Genomic DNA, 23,220 nt, shown 5'->3' with positions numbered 1-23,220 from the left:
CCAGGCTTTTTGGGCTATGAGAGATCAACTAAGGTGTCAGGAGGGGAGACCACCCAGAATAAGAGCCGGAGTCAAAAACTTCGAAAAACACTGACTCATCAAAAAGAGGCTTCGGTGGACCATCCCCTCTTTGGTTTCATTAATTCAAGGATGTCTCTAAAGGAGACCTCTTCGGTGGGGCAGGGAGGGACCTTGGGGAGCCTTCTCCCTCAAAGCTGGTGTCTTGTGTGACTGACCCAGGAGAGGAGTCAATATGCTTCTGCTTGCAAGTCCTCTTCTGAGGAATGTGCCTTGGAATTCTGAGGAAGACTCATCAGTCAGACATGGAGCTCAAATGCTGAGTGGTCTCAAAGTTAATAGGATCTGTCTCTGTTGACCAGAATAAGAGGAAGGAGGAGAAATCTTCAGGGAAAGTCTGGATGGATCCAAACTTGGAACATGTGCCAGTCATCTCGCCCATCCAAGGCCCTCTCCACAGCCTCAAAAGCCGACTCAGCCAATGGAGCCAAGAAAGCGCCATCTAAAACAGCAGAATTGGTAGTTCCGTGGATTCCAAGGGCTGATGCTTCTAAGGAGGGCCTCAGAACAGAGCTGTCCAGGGCCAAAGCCCTGAGTGGTAGGGAAGGCTCTAAATGTCTCGGAGTTGACTCCACTGTCAGTACTCAGACTCCAAAGCTGTGGCTCCAGGACTCTACTTTAGCAGAGTGAATCATTGTCAAGCGAGTGAGGGAAGAAGTCAAAGCCAAAGTCACCAGGGCTATCGGCTCCAAAGCTGGTACACTGAGAATGTTATAGCCAATGTATTCCAGCTCCAAAATGGAGTTAGCATTGGAAGTGTACAGTCTGGGTCAAAGGGGCTGATCCTAGTCTCTTCCTCAAGATGGAGTCGAGGACTCCCAATTTGGAGTCCTCAAACACTTCCCTTCATCATTCAATCAACATCTAGCTCAGAGACTCCTAGCAAACTGACTAGATCTCAAAGATCAAGCTATTGAAGCAGACCTCAAAGGGATCAAACAACCACATGCTGAAACAGACAAAAAAAAGACAACACTGGATCTTTAATGTTGAAGCTCCTTACATCTGAAATGAGTAACAGTTACAGCTACAACAATGTAGCTATTTTACAGTAGGAAAAGACCTCACAAAGAAGTCATACAAAGAGCTTCTGCCTTGCAAGATGCAGAGTACACCTAGCCCAAACCATCAAATCATACCCCCACACAACCACAAAGAAAAGAATACAAGACGACAATCTGGAAATTTAATAAATCATCATCAAGCAAATTCACAGTTCACTATATTAATCACATCTCTGGTGCCCAGCATGGTACTTAGCAGATAAAGTGAAAGACTCAGAAAAACTGTGATAGCACCTTACTCAAACTGTCTTTTAATTTCAATTGTGACAATTGTGTTTTTACATAAGATTTTTGAGGACTCCATCATGCTTGTATTCATTTAGCACAAGTGAACACGTACATAAACACACAGATAGCTATGATATCCTGACAGAGACACAGTACTTAGCATGTAACTATCACACACTGCCCAACTTTAAAAACTTCTGGTTATTTATTATAGCAGTAATTTCTGCCTGGCAACAAATTAGCTAATTTTGTCTTTCTGTATTTCACATGCAGGGCAACTGCATTTAGTAAAATTTCTTTTTAAGGGAAGCCAATTAGTACATGCAGCCTCTTGATGAGGTTCAAGGAAATGATTTTAAGTTAAGATAAGGAAAGACTCATTACCATAACTCAAGCCCCATCTGGAAGGAACAACTCAAGCCCCAGCGGGAAGGAACAAACTGAGTCACACGGGGCAAAGAACAAATGTTCAGTCAAGACAGGAAGGTATATGTCTGTGTAAAAGGAAGTGAACCAACAAAAACTCTGTGCCATGTCTGGTCTTAAATCGTTAGTCATCCCTAATGGTCTGTAATCTTTGGAAAGCTGTTACTGTATCTCTTTAATGGGCTTGTAATTTCCTGTTTCCCTAATAACTCTTTTCTGGGTATCCAAGGAAAAGGAATGTTTGCTCTTATGTAAACAGGCAACCTTAATCAACAAATGCCTTCATGAATGAAGTGTGACAGGGATGAAGGAATGGTCACTAGGAAGACCCTAGGATGTATCTAGTGACATCTCCCTGGCAAAGTAAAATAAGATGTTCAAAAGTTGCAGCTATCAACTCTTTTCTTTGTCATTCAGCGAGCAGGTGTGACAACATAATGAACTTATTTATTCTTAAAGGAAAAGGGAAACGGTTCCAGCATTAACAGGTGCTAGATTAGAATGCACTGTGGAACTGACATGAAAGGCTAACATTTCAGGAAGAGAAAACAGACAAGTCCATCAGATGCCCAAATGAGTTACAGTGGTAGTGACAGCACGATATCCCTTGTGGAAGCAACATTCATCTCTCATGCTACAATGGCAACCCACTTGTGCTCAAGAAAGGTGCTGAACAAATCATTACCGCAACGTTCTGATGCAAGTGATGCCAAGTACAGAACAGAATGATGTTAAAACTGTTATGCTGAAGAGCTTCGCACATCCCTTTCATGCCATCATTCTTGTCACAAGTTCTGGTGGGCAGTCAGTGAATAAGACAAGCTGGAGAAATTAGTAACAAGTGTATCACACACCACTTACTGCCATTCTTTCCAGGCAGAAGTATACTGGGCAAACTGGTAGAGCTACCAATAAGTCATGGACGACTTCACAGGCTGTAGTATTAAAAGGCTTGTCAAGCTAGCAGCTAATCTAAAGCCTTGACCATTCTAACAATAACCCCCATACCATATAAATACAGTTAGAATTTGCTGAAGTCAGTGTTAAAGCCAACAAAAACTTCTTAGGATAAGCAACAACCTACAGGACAAGCAGTGGAAACTCTTTCCAACCCCTAAACTTGACTCCTGTACATGCGTAACACCACGCATGCCTGAATTCAGCTATAGAGTGCATTGCTTGATGTGCACACTCCCATCATGGCCCAAATCCAGTTGGTGTACTTAAAGCAGTCCACGCTTCTGCTGCATGTCAGTAAAGTAGTGGGTCTAACAGCCTCTCTTCCCTCGCTCCTGCCCTCCAGGAAGGGTGCGCTAGCACTGGTCTCACTCCTATCCTTCATCAGTTCCCTCCAAATATTACTTTTAAGACCATTTCTGTACGTTATCTAATACAGCCCTCTTCATCAATAAAAGTCTCCTTTGTTTTTCTACCAGTCTTAACGTAGGCATGTTTGGTGCTCAAGTACTTATTAGCCCAAGAAATACCCCTTTATTCTACTTATCATTCTGGATATTTTAAATCAGCTGTTAACAGGATCTGTAACTTATACAGATATTAAGAAATGCAGACATTAAGAAAACAGGCATACTAAGAAGTCCATACAACTCCCACCTGCTTCCAGAAAATCTACATTTTTATGACATGTAGAATTGTTTTAATGCCTTCTACAAAAGGACTGACACTTGCAATGAACACAAGGTATCATAACGCTGTGCCACAGGAGTGTACTTGCTCACTATATAATAATCAGGCAACATTCTTCAAATTCAGTAGTTCTTTCATCCAAGAACATGCGCTAAGCATCTAAAGCATACCAAAAGCAAACCCAAAAAAACTTGCTTTCAGAAATTCCTTCCAGAAATATTTTTTTTGAAAACTTCCAGAAATTTCTCATCTAACAGGACAGCTGCAATGGCCACCCGCTTAATACTGCCATTTCTTTAAGCAGAATTTACAGAGTACTTTTTTATGCAACTGTGCTGATGGTTTTAACTTGAAACTGGTTATTACCTTCCTATAATTAATGAAAGAAATAAGAATTTCATACCAGCAGCATCATCCACTACTGCGCAGACCACCATAGGAAACACTTCTCTGTCCATGTCAAAACTAAGCTAAAACAAAGAAAAAAGGACAATCTTTTCAGAAAATATGCAAAAATTAGGCAGTGTTACAAACAACTGATTATGTAACATTTAGTATAGAATGAAAGACATATCCCAACAACAAATGCAATGCATTATTCACTTCTTGCTACATGACTAAGTACAACATTTAAATAGTTAATTCATAGCATGAAGATATCATCAAAATTACTTAAGCAATATGCTTAAAGGGAAGCAATATGAAAAAATAAAACACATCTTAGCTAATCGAAAACAGCAGTTTGTAGGACAGTAGCCAAACAATATTCTCACTGGAGTGTCTTAATATATTTATAATGTGTGCTTTTCAGGAAACTACTATATAAAACACTGGTGTGTGTGTGTGTGTGTGTGTGTGTGTGTGTGTGTGTGTGTGTGTGTATCTATGGGTCTACTTTTCTTGACTGAAATTTCAAAATCTCGAACAAGAAAAGTAGAAACCGGTAAGTGCACTACATCGAAAGTACACTTTTGCAAAAGCAGATTCACTGAATTGGGGGGGGGGGGGAAGAAAAACACTTTAAACGCCCCCTGCACTCCCCATATGGGAAGCTGTACCCCACCACCCCTACTTAAACATACTAACTCAGAGATCGCACTACAGTGGGGAAAAGGATATATTCCCTTATCCTCACTGTAATGTGCTTCAGTGACTCGGCTTTTGTGAAAGTGCATTGTCGATATAGTGCACTTTCGCTTAAGTGGGTTCGATCTTCAGTTTGTTGAGAAAGTGCGTTTTCGACAAACAGACATAGACGTGTGTGTGTGTGTGTGTGTGTGTGTGTGTGTGTATGTATGTATATATATATATATATATATATATATATATATATATATATATATATATGTATGTATGTATGTATGCATACACACGCACACAAATATATGCAGTCATATACATCTTATTTACACCAGACAGCTGCAACTAAAGATTACTTTGGGTAATAAAACAGCATATTGTGATCATCACAATCCAATGGGAGGTAAAGCCAGACTTATCCACAACCAAAACAAGCTGCACATGAAAGTGTAGCTGGTGCAAATCCAGCTTCAGCATTCCTCAGGTGCTGGTTATCACGATTATTAATTTATTTATTCGCATTTGTTTACCAGGAATGTCTGAATGGGCCATGACAAGCCCCTTTTCCGCAGCGGCCCGGGGAGAAAAATCTCCAAAGTTAAGAAATCACAGATGATGTCATGCAGTACAAAGCAAATTATTAAATGTAACTATCACATGTAAGATGAGAAATTAGAACATATACATCTTCAAAATCATTACATTGCACATATTTACATTTCATTTTACTAAGTACTAATAATTATGTTAACTTCCATTAGGTTAACAGACAGTTGCAAAAGAATATGTAGGGGAGCATTACTTGATGGCATGTTCAGGACTGCTAAGTGTGGCAAAGCTATTGGATCTTCATATGAAAACCAGAAGCTTAGATTATGTAAGACCAAAAGGATACTACAGAGGATGGGTCCTAAGGTTTGCTTAGAAATATTTGGGTTTATGATTCATATTGGGTCTTTTGGGAGAATATTCCAACATCTGGATACATAGGAGCACATTGTTTCACCATGTTTACAGTTTCATCTCCAAACTTGGGCAAGATGCATGTCCTTAGACCTAAAAAAATCTAGATGGAGATTATAGTATTACTGTCTTCAGTGCTGGACATTTGTTTAGTGATCAAGTATACTCTGGCCAGTTTAAGTTGACAATTTTTAAAACTTGGGGAATTCCAAGCAGTTTAGCTGCTAGGCAATGGTGCATTTTCCTTGGGAGGTGGGTGGTAAATTTTATTTTATTATAACATTGTTTCAGTTTTTTTTTAAAAGGGTGGAGTTGGCAATAGAAATGAAAGGGCAGAGATTGCAAGATGCTTTATAAGGGTTTCTTGATCAACTATAATGACTCCAAGTAATTTAATATGTGTAAAACCTCAAGTCTAGTATTTTGTGCAGATGATATAGCAAAAGTATATTTGTGATCAGAGTAGTTTTTGTGACAAAAGTCAAATTTTTTGCTTTGTTTTGGTACAGGAGAAGATCAGATTGGATCAAAAAAGATTTGATGAAGGAATAGGATTGTTGTGGATTAACCAGTGTATACATTTCTAACCTTTTTTGAACTCTACTTTCAGCAGTATTATCTAGTGCAGATGTGCTCTTGCCCCAAAATAATTCAGCTGAGACTCCCTATGCAATGCACTGCACATTCCCATGCGCACTGTATATGCACTGCATACACAGTGCAGCAATGAAGTCTGCTCAGCTGAGACTGTCTAGGCAATGTACTGTACATTCCCCATGCACACTGTACATGTATCTGCATACGCAGTGAAGTCTGTTCAGCTGAGACCCCCCCTATGTGATGCACTGAGCATTCCCATGCACACTGTACATGCATCTCATTACACAGTACAGCAGTGAAGTTTGTTTCTACCACTATTACAGCAATGAGAAAGTGTGTGCTACCTTTTGTCTCTGGATTTTTTATGCGGTTTTAAAAAGAAAGTAATAAAAACTAACATAAGGATTGATCACATTCGAGAGATGGAAGTATTGCAAACATTTTTCTGCTCATGTTAATCAAATCTGCCACCACAGTAGTAATGCTGAACTGTTCAACTTTGTTTTTTTCTGAAAGGCTGAACAGATGATTTTGAGGTGCAAAATGGAGTTTAGTGCTACTAATGATACTGGGGCGGCCACAGTGGTGCAGTGGTTAGCACTGCTCCTCACAGCAAGAGGTTCTCTGGTTTGATCCTCGGCTGGGGTGCCTTCTGTGCGGAGTCTGCATGTCCTCCCTGTGGTCGCGTGGGTTTCCTCCCATATCCCAAAGACATGCTGCAGGTGGATTGAACATTCTAAATTGACCCTAGGTGGGAGTGTGTGTGTGTGCCTTCTGTGGGAGGTTGGGCACCGGGCTGGCAACTCGACATTTTAAAACTCCACTGCCAATCATGAGCAGACAGGTGATCGATCCACTGTGGCGACCCCTAACCGGGAAAAGCCAAAAAAAGAAGAAGCAGCAGCTACTAATGATACTGTGTTACCAAATGGAAATAGTGGTCAGTTATTTTTATTTCTTCTAGAAGCGGTGCACCAACTAAGCAATAAAGGAACAATAAACAACAACAGGATCATTTACATCTTATACTGGATATGAAAAGTGCTATTTAGTGCCCAAGAACAGAGCCCACAAAGATACTGTAGAGTAAATATATATGAACTAGTCATGATCTTGCCAAAATGTCTTTTATTTTATTTTTTTATAATTTTAAAACCCTTATTGAATTATCACTTATGACATACACAAACCTACATTTATATAAAAGAAACCAAACCATATAAACATGTTCCCAGTTACATGGTTACACAAAAGAACATATACTATAATGCATCATCAATCCAACATTACATAAATTGCTCACTTCTACCTTCCCTTAAACCTGACTCCTCTTCCAGATCATTATTCTCCATGTACTGTTCCCATAATTTCTATGCAATCTGTTCCTACCTTTTCTAAAGATCCCACTTTCAGGTCTCTTTTCTCTGTTACAACATTCAATACTTCAAATAGACTTTTAATTCCATTTCCTAGTAACTGTTTTGGCAGCCACCAGAAAGTACAGTTGTGTACACTTAGCATAAATATAGATGTTCGAGTGTATTCACTGTTGCAGTCATCACATTTGGGTTATCCCTGCACGGGTAGCCCTCAGTCAGCCCGAATACCAGAGGCTTAGTATTTATGCATCGGTTGCTGTCGCTTCAGGACTGACATCAGGTCATCAGTAGTATAAAGTAAGGCAGCCAACGCCATTACATCAGTTTTTCATGCCCTGTCAAGAGCCCCCCCAAGTGAAAGCCAGGATATGGTGGAAGAAAGTAAATACCAAAAGTTACTTGTAATAAGAGACAGAGAGATTGGGTTGATTCCCAAAACTGAGGAAAAGGGTGGAGGCAGTCAAGAAGACTGGGGGTTGGCTAGGATGCCCTGCAAAACTGCAGTTGCAAAAGCCTGCTCTGGATTTGGAGAAGATAGGCAGGTGGTAATACTTGAAGGTATGAACAGATGTCAATGTTGCAGCCTCCAGGATGTCTCCAGTGGGGACTCCTCTGAGGAAAGCTGCAGAAGTGGAGGTTGCTCTGGTAGAGTGAGTTCTGACCCCCTTAGAGGGAGGTTTTCCGTGTTGCTTGTAGCAGAAATGGATGCAATGTGCTACCCACTTGGAAATGGTTTGTTTGGATATGGCTTCACCCTCTGCTCCTGCAGCAAAGCTGACTAACAACTGATCAGTCTTTCTGAATGATTTAGTCCTGTCTAGATGGAATCTGAGCTGTCTGTACACAATCTAGAGAGTGCAGCATTCTTTCCCCCTTCTTTTGTGGGTAAGGGAAAAAAGGTGGGCAAATGAATGGATTGGTTGAGAGCCACACAGGACACCACTTTTGGCATGAAGGATGTGTTAGTCCTGAGGGAGACCCTGTCAGCATGGAAAATGATGAAGGGCTCTACAACCATTAGTGCTTGTAGCTCGGATACTCTTCTGAAGTGATGGCCAGAAGCAAGGCAGTCTTCCATAAGATAAACTTTAATTCTGCTGAAGCTGCTGGTTCAAAGTGCGGCTGGGTGAGTTTCTCTAACACAAAGTTTAGGTCCCAAGCTGGGGTAGGTGCTCTTCTGGGTGGCCTCAAGTTGCTAGCCCCTCTGAGGAACTGTTTTATGACAGGCTGTGAGAAAAGAGGTTGCTCAGTGCTGAAATTAGCAGAAATAGCAGAAGCATGAATTTTAATAGAGGAAAAGGATAGACCACTGTGTAGTAGGTCAGTTAGGTAATCCAGGATGACAGGTAGAGAGGGCTGTGCGGTATTGGCTCCCTTAGCCTGGATCTGGGTGCAGAACCTTTTCCATTTGTCAGCATAAGACTTTCTAGTACTAGGCGTCTGGCCTCATGTACATCTAGAACCAGTTTACGGAGATTGGCAGTTTGTACAGTGGTCAGGGAATAAGCCAGGCTGCCAAACTGAGGGTCTGCAATTGCAGATGCATGAATTCTCCTTCCCTCTGGGTCAGGAGTGTTGGGATCTGAGGGAGATGCCATGGTGGCAGAGGGGACAGGCTGCGCAGCAGTGTCTACCAGTTCTGGCATGGCCAGTCTGGGGAAATCAAGATTACCCTTGGTTTTTCCTACTTTACTTTGAGCAGTACCCTGGCAATGAGAGGCAGTGGGAGAAATGCATAGACCGAGAGGTTGACCCACTGGAAAGATAGAGCATCCACTTTTCAGGCCCTCCAGTGAGGCTCCCTGGTGCAGAACTTGCTGAGCTGATGGTTGGAGTGGGAAGCAGAGAGGTCTACCTTCGGGGTGCCCTATTTCTGAGTTGTAAGGGTGAAGGTTCTTTGGTTTAGCTGCCACTCGTGTGGGTCCAGACGATTTCTGCTTAAGTTGTCTGCCAGAGAGTTTAGAGAGCCTGGCAGGAATTGTGCTAACAGGTGTAGTTGGCATGGCTGAGGCTGTGCGCCAAATGGTCATGCCGAGCCTGCATAGAGGGAAGGAGTGCGCACCTCCCTGCTTGTTAATATACCACATCACTGTGGTGGTGTCTGTTTTGATCAGTAGATCCCCTCAGGAGAGAAGGGGTCTTTTGTGTTCTGCACTTTAAAAGTTGTTTTTGCCTTGTTTAATTGTTGTAGGCTACACACTCAAGTGCGCTAGCCGATCTAAAGCATTTACTGTATTCCTGTGCCTAGTTTCTGCTGTAGAAGTGAAAAAAAAAATCCTTGTTTCCCGCCTTTTCTGAACTAGAATAGTCCAGTTTTCAGGTACTGCTGAATTCTAGGCTGTGTCATAGTTCCTGTGTTGCCCATATCCTTACTTGGATAGGAGGAAGCTTCTTTGTTCACCAGTGAGAGTGGGGAGCTCTGAGCAGCCTATCTGTCCCTCGAGGAGTGGTCTCAGCCCAGTAACTAGTAGCTTATTGGCCGTTTTGGGCCATTTCCTCTTTCAAACTCCCTGCCTTAAAACCCGCTTTAGCGCCGTTTTGCACGATATTGTGCATTGCGCAACGTCGCACAGTGCCGTTTAAGCAGTTTTTAACAATTCCCGGCTCCACAAAGTCTGCTCTTCAAATTTTCCCATAGAACTAGTCAAACTCTCAAAGTAAGCACTCGACCTTCATTCTACAGCCCAGCACTTGCTCAAATTTCTCAGTAAGCACTAACAAACTTTAGCACTACACCCAATTATACTATCCAGAAGTACAAGGTTCCCTATTCGTCCATTCCGGTCAGTCAATAAACCAGTTCTTTAAACTATCCAGGCATGTCCAAAGTGCAGTTTCAGGTATACTCTCCAGTCCAGCTGGTGAATTTGGGAATCTTGAGGCAATGTTACAATTGCCTTATGTACACAGACAACCCTCTCCTTCTTCCAACAAACTCAAATATCTGTGAGTGAGAGATGCAACTATACAGCCAAACTGGAGGCCGAGCTCTCTCAACCCAAGACTGGCATAGTCAGTCAGGAGGAGAAGGAAACCACTCGCACCATACAACCAGTCTCACATAGACCAAACGCACCAGCAAACAAGACACACAAACTCACAAAAACATACTCGGAGGCTCTAAATAAAAATCTGCCAAAGCAGCACAGACCGCCAAAGCAGACATGCAAGCAACCACTACCCCACAACAACTTACATGCATCACATACTTCACAAAGTCAGTGTGCCACACAGTCGCAGCCCCTAAGGCTAAATAACACACCTAATACACTAGTAATTGGAGACTCTATTGTCAGACACCAGACTGAACAAGGAGAGGGTCACTGAAAGCTGCCTGTCAGGAGCTAGGATCCGCCACATAACACAGGCACTCAGGTCACTCCACAGCAGGTACAAATAGGACTCTGTCATTGTCCATGTTGGTGTGAATGACCTGAGACGTACCTCCCTGGACTACATGAAAAGAGACAGAGGAGCTCTTTGATCATGTAGCCCAGGCCAATATGACCCTGACCCTGAGTAGCATATTGCCCTCACCAGGAATGATGCCACAGTATAAAGACAAAATTATCAATTTTAACAATTGGCTAAGCTATTGGTGTCATTCAAAGGGGATCCAGCGTCTGTCAGCCTGGGATGACATGCTAGAAAAGGCACGTTGCTTTGCCAGGGATGGCTTGCACCTGTCACCCTTAGGCTTTCGAATACTGGCTAAGGCTCTTGCCACCCCCATAGTGCCTTTTTTTAGGCAAGGCTCAAAAGACAAACTCACCTCCATAGACAATACCAGAAACAAAAAACTAAGAGTAATGCTACTCAATGCCAGAAGTCTAAACCTCAAGATGCACGCACTCTAGGCACTCCTCAGTATGGAGAAAATCGATATCTGTGCAGTAACAGAAATCTGGTTCAAGGCTCCAGAGAGCACCCCAGCACTGCCAGGATTCAACTCATACCATTCCTTTCGGCCCCAGAACGCAGACCGGAATACTACAGGTGGGGGAGTATTCATTTTCATCAAGGATACCCACACTTCCAGGTTAGTGGCACTGCACGAGGCAGCGGAGACCATCCATGTGCAACTAACAGTAGGTAAAACTGCTTTTCAGTTCATAGCCTGCTACAAGATCACCCACCTTGTCTCAGGATCCCCACTCGGCATTCCTGAGAACATTGGAGAATATGAAGGTCTCACCAAACACCATGTTATTGGGTGATTTCAACTACCCAAACATTGACTGGGAAAGCTACTCAAGTCCCAACTCTTTTGCCCAATGGTTCCTGGAGTTTATAAACTCAAATGCCATGGAACAACTGGTCACCACTCCCACAAGAGGGGACAACATATTGGACTTGGTCATCACCAACATGGGGGCTCAATGTTCCACACCAGAGGTAAATCCCTCGTTGGTAAGATCAGACTATAAATTATCACAATGGACATCCACATCCCGACCCCACCCCCAGCCAAGGAAACCACTGTGAAAAATTTCTCAAAAGCAAACTTCACACTTCTCAAGACCGAGGTGGAAAGTTTCAAATCCCCCGGGCTAATGGAAAATGCTACCCAAACCACAGAATCCTTTACAAATGCACTCTATGAGCACCTACAGGAATGCATGGATCGTGCCATCCCAAGTAAAACCAAGACTCACTCCTCCAAGAACAGGAGACCAGTCTGGTGGACCCCGGCCATAAATAAGCTATACAACAGGAGGAGGAAACTATTACATGACAAGGCAAAATCCCAAAAAGGGAGGGCATCCTTGATCAGTACTAGCAAGAAACTTCGATCCCTCATAAAATCATCAAAGGCCAGCTTTGAAAGAAAGATTGCCAAAGACTCTAAAGATAATCACAAGGCGTTCTTTAGCTACGTCAAAAATCTGGGTGGCAGCTCTCAGATCTGCTGTGAGCTGGTGCAAAATAGCACAAAATGCACTGAACCCACAGACATTGCCAACATCCTGGCGGATAGGTTCAGTGCAAACTTCCCCCCAAAACGGCCTGTGTCTATCCCAGAAGAATGCAGTCCCCCACACATCACAGACACACAGGTGAAAGCAGCCCTCTCCAAAGTAAAAAAAACACAGCATCAATGGGACCAGATGGTATCCCGGGCTGCATCTTACACGAGCTCCAAAACAAACTAAACCCTCACATGAATTCACTGTTCCAACTCAGCCTTACCACAGGTTATGTACCCAAAGAATGGTGTACAGCAACAGTGATCCCGCTCCACAAAGGTGGCGCCACAATGGATCCCGGGAACTATCACCCTATAAGACTGACTAGCCGGGTCTGCAAGTCTATGGAGCGCATCATCATGGATCTCATAAACAAACACATTGGGAACCTCCAAACACTGGACCCCACCCAATTCGGCTTTGTTAAGGGCAGATCTTGCCTCTTAAACCTAGTTGACTTCTTTGAAACAGTTACCAAAGCCTGAGATGAGGGAAAGGTAGTCCACACAGCCTACACCTAGACCTCGCAACGGCCTTCGACACAATACCCCACTCTGGTATCATAAATAAGCTTACCAGCTTAAATATCAACCCATATGTCACAAGATAGGTTGCAAACTGGCTCAGAGATAGAACTCACATGGTCAGAGTCGCGGGTGCCATGTCCGACTCTAAGCCAGTTACAAGTGGCGTCCCACAGGGATCAGTCCTGGGACCCCTCTTGTTCGGTATACACTTCTCTGAGGTACAGGCAAACACGGGAGGACTGTGGCTGACCAAGTTCGCAGATGATTGCAAACTGGGAGCCATAATCGACTCTCCGGCTGACACAAGCATCCTTCAGAAGGGCCTTACGGAGACCGATACCTGGTGTCAGAACAATGGCCTCAAGCTAAATGCAAAAAAATGCATAGTCATCCCCTTTGGGAAAAACAAAGTGCACACAAACTACCATATAGGAGGTAATCCACTAATTACTAAATAAGTAATCAGGGATCTGGGGACCCAAGTAGATAGTAACCTCTCCTTTGACAATCACATTGCCAAAGTGGTTAGAAAAGCCTTCTATATAGCCCACCTAATCGTGAAAGGGTTGACATCCAGATCAAGAGAGGTCATTGTGCCCCTCTACTCATCGCTCATCAGGCCCATAATTGAGTACAATGCCCCATTTGGGATGTACCTTACCCGACACCGGCAACAGCTGGAGAGACCTCAAAAATACCTCACCAAGAGGATTGTGGGCCTCAAACAGATGCCCTATGCAGCTCGACTAAAGAAACTTCAGCTCTACTCAGTTGCTTACCGCCTACACAGAGGTGATCTCTGCCTGACATACAAGGCCATGTCTAACCTGGAATTGTTGGACATGCTCCACCTCAAGAAAACCAGATCCATTAGAGCTACACGCTCCAGGGATTTAAACCTTAACACAACAATAAATCGGACATGCTGGAGTGATAGATTCATATCCCAAAGGCTTCCCGTGCTCAATAGAATCCCAGTCCATGTTAGGCAGAGCCCCTCGCTGACCCTCTTCAAGAGAAATCTTGATGAGTGGATGGGAAATCGTAAATTTGCTCCTGGGATCACTTCTATGGCCCTGCTGAACAGAGGCTCAGGAATCTAGTCTAAAAGGGAGGCGAAAGCCAATACATTCTGGCTGGGCTTATAAATGCCCTAGGGCAGATAGCCTAATACCTACCTATGAACCTATCATGCTGGACAGCTAACATCTCTTTTTGGTTGATGTGCAGATGTATTTGATGTGGGCTCCATTGGCCCTGTATGCACCTGCCATTCATGTGTGACCCCAGGAACAGTCTGATGCGTCTGTGGTGAAGGTCTGGGCGTGGGGTGGTGAGAATGGTAGTCCCTTGTTGTGGTAGCATGCTGCTGCCCACCAAAGGAAATATTTCCTTAGACAAGGTATCATTGGTATAAGAGTTTCCAGGTCTTGACAGTGTTGACACCAAAAGGTTTTTAGATACCACTGAAGTTCTCATATGCAGTCTGTTATATGGAATGAGTAGAATGCAAGATGCCCTGAACCGCAGAGCTTGCAGGATTTTCCTTGCAGATAACAGGGATCTGGTGGCTAGTTGAGAGAAATAGGCTGTCGGGCAAGTTTGCTTTTCTGATGTAAGGAATGCCATCTGGGGTGCTTTGTTCAGGCTTGCTCCGAGGAATATAATTTTTTTGGTTGGGTACTAGTTTGGATTTCTTTTCGTTGATAGTGTACCCTAGGGAGGTCAGTAGGTCCTTAACAAAGGCCAGGTGCTTGAGCAGCTTTTCCTGTCTGCCTGAATTAGGCAAGCATTTAAGTATAGGTAAATTTGAATATTATTTTGCCTGCAAAAAGCAATGGTGGTAGACAGGCATTTTGTGAAAACTCTGGGAGCAGTAGGATAAGCCAAAGGGAAGCACAGAGAAATGAAAATGCAGAATCATACACATTTTCTGCAAGATTCCCTGATTGGGATGTGTAGGTAGGTCTCTTTTAGGTCTAGGTTGGCTAGCCAGGCATCCTTGGAGAGCATAGGTAGTTGCTGAAGGGTGAGCATTTTGAATTCTGGTACCACCAGGAAGGTGTTTAGAATGGATAAATCAAGGATGGGGTGCCAGGTGCCCTCTTTTCTGGGTACCAGGAAGAGCCTGGAGTAGTAACCTTGGCCTATCTGTTCTACAGGAACGTGCTCTATTGCTCTCACAGACACCAGGGAAAGGGCTTGCTTTTTGGCCTCTGCCCACTGGAGGAGGTAGATCTGGGAATCCATTTGGGGTTGGTAGAGTGTGGAAAGAAAATTTTTATCCCTGGGACACTATGTTGGGGACCCAGCAGTCGTTGGTAATGGTGGCCCAGGTGCTTGCTTGGAAGGAGAGTTTTCCTCCCAGGGGCAAGTGCAGGTGGGCAAAGTGAGGGGGTAGAAGTGGAGAGTCATTGTGAGTTCTTACCATGAGGGTGTGGCTTTGCAATTCCTGGTTTAGAAATGGAGGTACTCCACTGTGTTGATCTCTGCATTCCCTGTGGCTGTTATCTGGGGGGGGGGTCTGGGCTGAACTGACCTGAAGGGGGAAGGAAAGGACCAGTGTTTGGAGGGGCAATGCCTACTAAACCTGGGTGGCTGGACCTGCAGGAAATCCTTAACTGTCTGCATAGCTTTAGCTTTTTCTTCCATTTTTTTAAGACCTCCTCTGCCTTGGTGCCAAATAAGTTGTCTTTGTGCAATGATGCATCCAATACTTTAGATTTGACTTGGTCTGGCAAGGGCTGTTCCTTAAGCCAAGCATGCCTTATAAGGACAGAAGCAGTGGCTGCTGCCCTGCAAGATGCTTCTAGGGCATCAAAACCACAGTGTAAGGTGTGCTTAGTTACTTGACTTGCAGAAGTCCTGCAACTCTATTTTCTGCACAAGCAGGAAAAGTCAGTATTTTTTGTTTGAGGAGTTCCATGGTATGCTGCTGGAATTTTAGCATATGAAACTGACAATTTAGTGCTCTAATAGCAAGAGTAGCAGAGGTGTATACTTTTTTGCCCCATCTGTCTAATGCTCGGGAATCCCTATCTGAGGGGGTGGGATTCTTAGCAGATGTTGCTTTAATTCTTTTAGGCACTTGGGAGATAACCTCAGGGTCAGCAGTAGGATTTTTGAAAAGAAATTTGTGAGAGTCAGGGACTCTAATACCGGTCAGATTTCCTGGGAGCTGGAGTGAGGGTGTCAGAGTTAAACTAGATTCCATGAAAACAATCCACAAGATCCAGGACAGGAGGAATGGCTAGGGGTCTGTGCTGTGGGAGACCTAAAAATTCCCTGAGTCTTTTTAGACTGAGGGTGATCCTGACATTCCCATTGGAAATGCTCCCTTAAAGTATGAAGGCTTTCCCCAAAGGAAAAATCCTCTGTTGGAGAGGCTGAAGGAATGGATTCCTCTGCATCAGAATCCTCATAAGCAGAGAGGGGTTGCATGTCTTCATATTCAGAGGCATCGGAGTCATCGGACTCCTGTTCAGATAAGATTACTGGGGACAAATCTTTCTTTTGGAAGGGGTAGCTTGGCTTCCCCTGAACAACATTATAAGGTCTTCCACCATTTTAAGCATTTGAGACTAAGGCAAGGAAGCAGGTGCCTGAGATGGGGTCTGTTTCTTGGGTGTGGTTCGTACCCTGGACCTTAGAAACTCGGTAGTTTTTGAAAGAACAGAGTGCGAAGTACTTCCTCAGAAGCTGGTGCCTGCTTAGCAGGTCTGGACTCATGCAGGTAGAAACAACTGCAGGATCCTTAGTTGATGAAGAGTTTTGTGGCATACCAGACTCCAAAAAGGTGAAGAGTGATGTGGAAGGATCATCCAAATTATTAGAGTTTGGGGTTAAGGATGATTCAGGAGATGTTTTTAGTAACACAAATCAAGAATTAACCAACGGGTCGATTATTCAGGATTATGTTTTTAATAACAATGGCAATGATAATACGAATACAAGCAACAATGATATTTTATTTGAAATATATGATAATGGTTTAGGTATTAACAATACGTGTGAACATTCTGTAGATAATGAACTGCCTTTTGTTTGTGTCGATGACATGCGGGTGTTTTGTGTCGATGACATGCGGGTATGTTCACTAGGTGTAGGTCACTTAATGATGGATTCTGATGTTAACAGTGAAGGAAGTGGGACTGAATCTAATTATATTTTGCAATGTTCTACTTTGACAAAAAATGGGTTCATTATCTATAACTACACTGATTTAGAAATTGGTGATAGTTATTTTGGTTTATTTAGTAAAGGGATTAAGTTTGTCCCAAACAATAGGTTGGATGTGGCCCAAGTCCTAGTGGATTTTAAATTGTTTTTGAGAAGACTCGACCTTCAGTTATACTTTCAACAGAAGAATGTTTGTGATTATGATGGAAGTAGTTGTACAACAGTGGTACCTTTAAAAAGGACAAGCACCTTTGTTCCACCGCATAATGGGGCTCTTTTAGTGTTTGATAAACTAGTAGAATATGAATTTAGAAGAATTTGTGCGACAAAACATTGTTGGCAAGACAACCTGAATGAAGGGGAAAGATTGGCTTTAAAAGAACTAGGGGGGTCAGACAAGGTGAGGTGTATGAAACCTGACAAAGGGGGCGGGATGGTTATGATGTGTAAGATTGACTATTTGGCAGCAATTACGAAGCTTTTGGATGAAGAGGCTGTATATACTAGAGTATCATTAAATGAGGTCAACAGAGCATACAAAAAGATTGATCTATTTTTGTTAGATGCACTGTTTCAGGGGGTTATAAATGAGAAGGAGTATGATTATTTACAGGTTAAGCACCCGATTATGCCCAGCATCTTTGGGATCCCTAAAGTGCATAAGGGGACTGAAAATTTGTCATTCCAGCAAGGGTTCTAAAACAGAACCCCTTGCAGCATTTGTAGATGTGTTTGTGACCCACATTCTCAGGGATTCCTGGCATTGCCTTGAAAGATTGAGGAATGTTAGAATGGATTGGTTAATCTTTTTTCAGTTATTCCCCATATAGAAGGCCTTGAGATGTTCTACGAAAGTTTAAACATTAGTGATAAAGTAGATAAAGAAAAGATCACCTTACTTTCTGATTTGATGGAATTGGTTCTTCACAATAATTTCATGAAATTTGAAGGAGAATTCTATCAGCAATGTTCTGGAGTGGCAATGGGTGCTAAATGTGCCCCAGTGTTTGCCAACCTTGTTTTATTGGCCTGGGAGAGGGCTTTTGTGTTTCCTTCTGAATATTATTCTAAGATTGTGTTGTATAACAGGTTTTTGGATGACCTGTTGATTATTTGGAAAGGAAATGAAACTGAGGCGATTGAATTTGTGAATTTTCTGAACAATACTACCAAATTTTTGAAATTTACATATGTGTGGAACCAAGAGAGTGTTAATTATTTGGATATTACTATATCCAAAGATAGGGGTGAGTTGATTAGTACTATTTTTAGGAAGGAGAACTACTCCAACTCGCTGCTCCATTTTGATAGTTGTCACCCGTTTCATCAAAGGAAGGGGGTGGCAAAGGGGCAGATGGTTAGAACATCAAGGCTTGTTAGTGATGAGGGAATTTTTAAACTGGAAATTTACAAATTGATTGGCATGCTATTGAAGCTTTGCTAAATATTAAAAAAGATGTGTACAAGAAGAGGCGGACTATTTACGCCCCTATTTTGAATCAAGGGGTGTCTATTGGTGGAATACCCCCTGATTGTAGGGCCAGAGATGTTGGTAATCATGATGGCCCAGTGCTGGTTATAAAATATAATGAAAAGTCCTCTGAAATGTGTTCTGTGGTAAGGTATGCCTGGAAAGAATGTTTGGGTCTTGAAACAAAAGCTATTTTAGGTAATGAGCCTTGAATTGTGTTTTCTAAGGGAACTAATTTGAAGAATAGGTTGGAGAGAGGTAGAACTAGAACTCTGGAGTGGATGGGCAATGTGGGGGGCTTGCAGTGCGGTAGGTTTGTTTGCGAGGGTGCCTATGTAGGTTTGTGCAACTGTAACAGTAGGAATCTAGTCCATGTATTTCATGTGACACTTGGTTAAGAGACAGGGTGATTGAGCACATTAGGTCTATTAAAAATAAAGATGTTCATAATGCTTTGTATTTGCACTCTAACAAATGTCTGAATTTTAAGAAATTCATATTTTTTACTATTGATAAAGTGTTTACAGGGGAAGGGGGAGACGTGGGTAACAAGGTTGCATGTTTGGAAGCTGAATGGCAATATAGGCTGAACGGAAAGAGACAACCTGGGCTCAATGATTATATTTCATTGAAGCCAGTTTTAAAGCGAAAATCATATATTATTTAATACAAATATAAAATCAAAAATAAAATTAATTTATTATTCAGATATTATTTGTTTATATATTTATATATTTATAATAAATAATATTAATAATTTTTTAGAATTAACTTTTTATAGATGTGTTTTTAAAATGTGATATTGTTTTTTTAGGTAGAAATATGTATGGATAATAAAATATGTAAAATGTAGATGTTAGGGACCCGTTGGTTAGGTATAAAATCAAATGTGCTATGATTAATTAATTGATTATTCTACAATGTAATTAATTATTCAATTAAGTGATTGTGAATTTGATTAGGCTAAGTATTTAAGGATAGTAGATTTATGCTTACATTGACTCTGATGATGCCATTATTGAATGGTGAAAGCGCTTAGTCTGGATGTTCTGGATGTTCTGTGATTAAAGTGTTACCTCCAATCGTGGTTCTCATTTGGCGGTGGTCCGATTTTTTTTGGAGGTTTCAGAGCAGCCTGCGAATCCACAGAAGCGGGCATCGGGGGCTGCAAAAGCGTCTCACTGAGGACCGGAGAACTGATGACTAGCTTAACGGAAGTGTCATCAGAAGGTTTGGACCTGTGCGGTCTGTCTCGTCTTTATTCTTATGTTTTTTCAGAAGATCTGATGTCGGACGGCTTACCAAAGCCATATCAGAAATCAAGGAATGAGAGCACAAATATCTAGCTACAATTAGGGCCCGACGATGTATAGTTCTGGTGTTGAACAAAGCACAAAAGCGACAGCGGGGGACGTCATGGTCTGGGCCTAAGCAAGTGACGCAGTAAGAATGAAAGTCTCGGTGTGGTATTTGCTTTCCTCTGGCGAGACACTTGTTAACTTTTCCTGACATTGGTTAGAGCAAGAAAAAAGGATCCCCAACAGGGTACTTAGCTTTAGAAGACTTCAGCTTCAGTTCGGAAAACAAAACTCGGGTAGCGGCCGACCGGCACTCATGCGAACTGCTTCTGCTTCGGGCTCCTCGGCAAGAAAGACTGATGCAATGACGTCGGCTGCCTTACTTTATACTACTGACGACCTGACGTCAGTCCTGAAGCGACAGCAACCGACGCAGAAATACTAAGCCTCTGGTATTCAGGCCGACTGAGGGATACCCTGGCAGGGATAACCCAAATGTGATGAGACTGCAATAGTGAAACACAAAGAACATCTTTCCTATTCTAGAATACTTTTTAAACTTTTTAGGAATATCCGTAAAATAGGAGGCCTGGTTTTGTGTGTTATTTCTGTTAAAAACTAAAATAGCAATTAAGCTATGGACTGCTATATGTACCCCTTATTGTGTTCCACGCTGTAAAACTGGAACAGGTAGAAAATTTGCACAGTACATCACATGTCATGCTCTGTGCTGTGGTATAGGGATGGGTAGGACTTCCATGGTCCATCATGTTATGCTCCATGTTGTGACAGTAGGACAGGTAAAGAATTCTTATGGTTCATTAAATACCATGATCCATGCTGTGTTACTCAAACAGATGCAGAATCTCTACGGTTCATTTCCCTATCTGTGATCAAATTATACTTCAAGTAGTCCTTTTAAGAAGGAACCAAGGCACAATGCAGGATAAACATGGTAAAAACACACCGAGAATGATGTGACCATTTTAAACTGCTCATTTATGAAGTGCAGCTTTGTAGGGAATATGACAGCTGATGAACAAGAAACATCAGTGAATCTCAAATATGCAAGTATGGTTCACTGAAAACTACCTTCAGTGAACTGGAGTTGGCTCATTCCAATGTGAACATGGTTTGTCCTACTTAAAAATACTGGGTTTTGTGCTTGCCGAAAGTGGATTTCTGCAAATTGTATTTGTGTAACTGGGTTTCAGTGATTCAGGATGCTGAGTCAATATGATTCTAATCTGGTATGAAACATTTGAGCTACACACAAAGCATAAAACCAAGACTCATGTCTATTAAACTATAACATTTACTTTTATAACACCTTGCCAATCACAGCCTTCAAAGGGGACAAACAAACACAACAGGATACTTAAACATATAAAAATTGATTCAGTTCACCCACTTATTAACTCACGGTCACAGTTCCAGTTCTCCTTTACTAATTCTCTACATACAAGCTTTCTTACACTAACACTTGCCAATGTATTTTCATATGATACTTTAATATAATACAGGGTTGGATTATTAATAATTTTGTTTTTGTTTCTGACCCGAGTCATGCCTTAAAATGGTGTTTGAACCACTGTTCTTACCTAGTTAACACATTTATACCTAGATACATAATAAATACCTCTTAAATGTTATTTTTCCACACTTGTCCTTTGTTTCATCTATGTTCATCTTAGGGCAATTGCAAAAGAAAAAAAAAATGTATAAATTACCCATTCAATAACACGTCAAATGGTGTTGAAATTATTATATTTTATCATTTACATTCCATTCCCTTCCCTGCTGCATGAAATCACATGCACCACAATGTATGCATCTGAAGTTCATTTTCTCTTTGCTGCTGAGGATTTTAAATGTAAAACTAAAGGTTGTGTTTTACATGTACACACTGTTTTTGCTTATGACATACTGCCAGATTTTTACTTCCACGATATATTACAGTGAGTTCCTAAATACTAAATTAATGTCTTTTGGCTTTTCCCGGTTAAGGGTTGCCACAGTGGAACTCCGGTCCGCTAATGATTGGCAGTGGATTTTTACGGTGCTAAGATGCCAGCCCGATGCCCAACCTTCAAAAAAAGGCACACCCATTCACGCACGCACCTACCTGCATGTCTAACTGTCATTTGACTACGGGGAGAACATGCAGACTCCACACAGAAGGTTCTCCAGCCAAGAATCAAACCGAAGAACCTCTTCCTGTGAGGCGACAACACTAACCACTGCACCACCGCAGCCTCACAGTGAGTTCCTAAATACCTTTACTAAATCATTTCTCAACAAGACTTGAGCATGATGTCACAGAAATGGTGCTTGTTCTATACAGCTGAGCAGCAAAGGAAAACAAAGATAAAAGATAATGCAGAGCAGCTCAAAATGGTACTGTCAGTTGCTGTCCCACAGAAAGAATGATACCGGCACTTAGTATAATAGGTGTGACACCTCGATTTACAGTACAAACAGAGAGTTGAACATGTATGGGAAATGTGCTGCTTAAGGTGTCATGCTACACTGTACATGGAGAAAAACATTCCAGACTTGTTACAACTAGTAAATGCAATGCACAGGCTCAAACATGTAGGAACCTTCTTTGTCTTCATATCTGGGTCACAGTCCGACGATGTGAAGTAATGCCAGCTATGCCAGGAAAAGTAGGGCAGTGGATGTGTAACATATGCCAACATAGCTAGCTGGAGTTTTGTAAAGAGTGGCAGGTCATTTGTATATCAAACTGCTTGTGTTGTAAATGTATTTGTAAAGTTGCTTGTGTTAAAAATGCATCAGCAGTGGGTCCTGCCACACAGAGATATACATGTATGAGACAGTATTACTATAGATGATTAAATGAATATATTGTAATAGTGGATATTGAAAGAGAAAAGGTTAATCTCAGTCCAGCTAACTTTGAAAAATAGTCTTAAATTAAATTACCTTGTTTAGGCCATAAAGATTGTATCTTACAGTTTGGATGCAGCCAGAGAGAAAATGTCTGTGAAACCAAGGACTAGGCATCCTACTGTATTGTCCTTAGCAGCGAACTAATTGCTACTCTGAAAGGGTGGAAGTGTTGAAATGGTTTTATGGTTTCCAGATGCTATAACACATCTTAGCAAAGCTTTGTGTGTATGATAATATATATGTGCAAGATTCTGGTTCAGTTTGTAGTTAGGGGGGTTAGACTGGGAATCAAGTCAGATAACCAGATTTATGTGATGTCATTCTGTAATCCAGCACTGAAATTATATTTTTAATACTAGATGAGACAGAAGTTTCAAAACAGTCTGTTTTTAAGAAC

At 42.0% G+C, this 23,220-nt stretch overlaps 1 protein-coding gene across 2 annotated transcripts in view; it reads right to left on the bottom strand.

The window, feature by feature from the left end:
- RNF157 (ring finger protein 157) overlaps nucleotides 1-23,220 on the bottom strand; it is a 1,565,029-nt gene that overhangs the window by 400,576 nt on the left and 1,141,233 nt on the right. For both annotated transcript variants that reach the window (XM_044068100.1, XR_006364438.1), the window contains exon 6: nucleotides 3,847-3,913. In XM_044068100.1, coding sequence (XP_043924035.1) covers nucleotides 3,847-3,913 — 67 coding nt within the window. The remainder of the gene's footprint in view (nucleotides 1-3,846; nucleotides 3,914-23,220) is intronic.

This window comes from Protopterus annectens, chromosome 4.part0 (genome assembly GCF_019279795.1).
Source record: "Protopterus annectens isolate FY-2018-M chromosome 4.part0, PAN1.0, whole genome shotgun sequence".
Lineage (NCBI taxonomy): Eukaryota > Metazoa > Chordata > Ceratodontiformes > Protopteridae > Protopterus > Protopterus annectens.
This window is presented reverse-complemented; position numbering and strand designations above follow the sequence as displayed.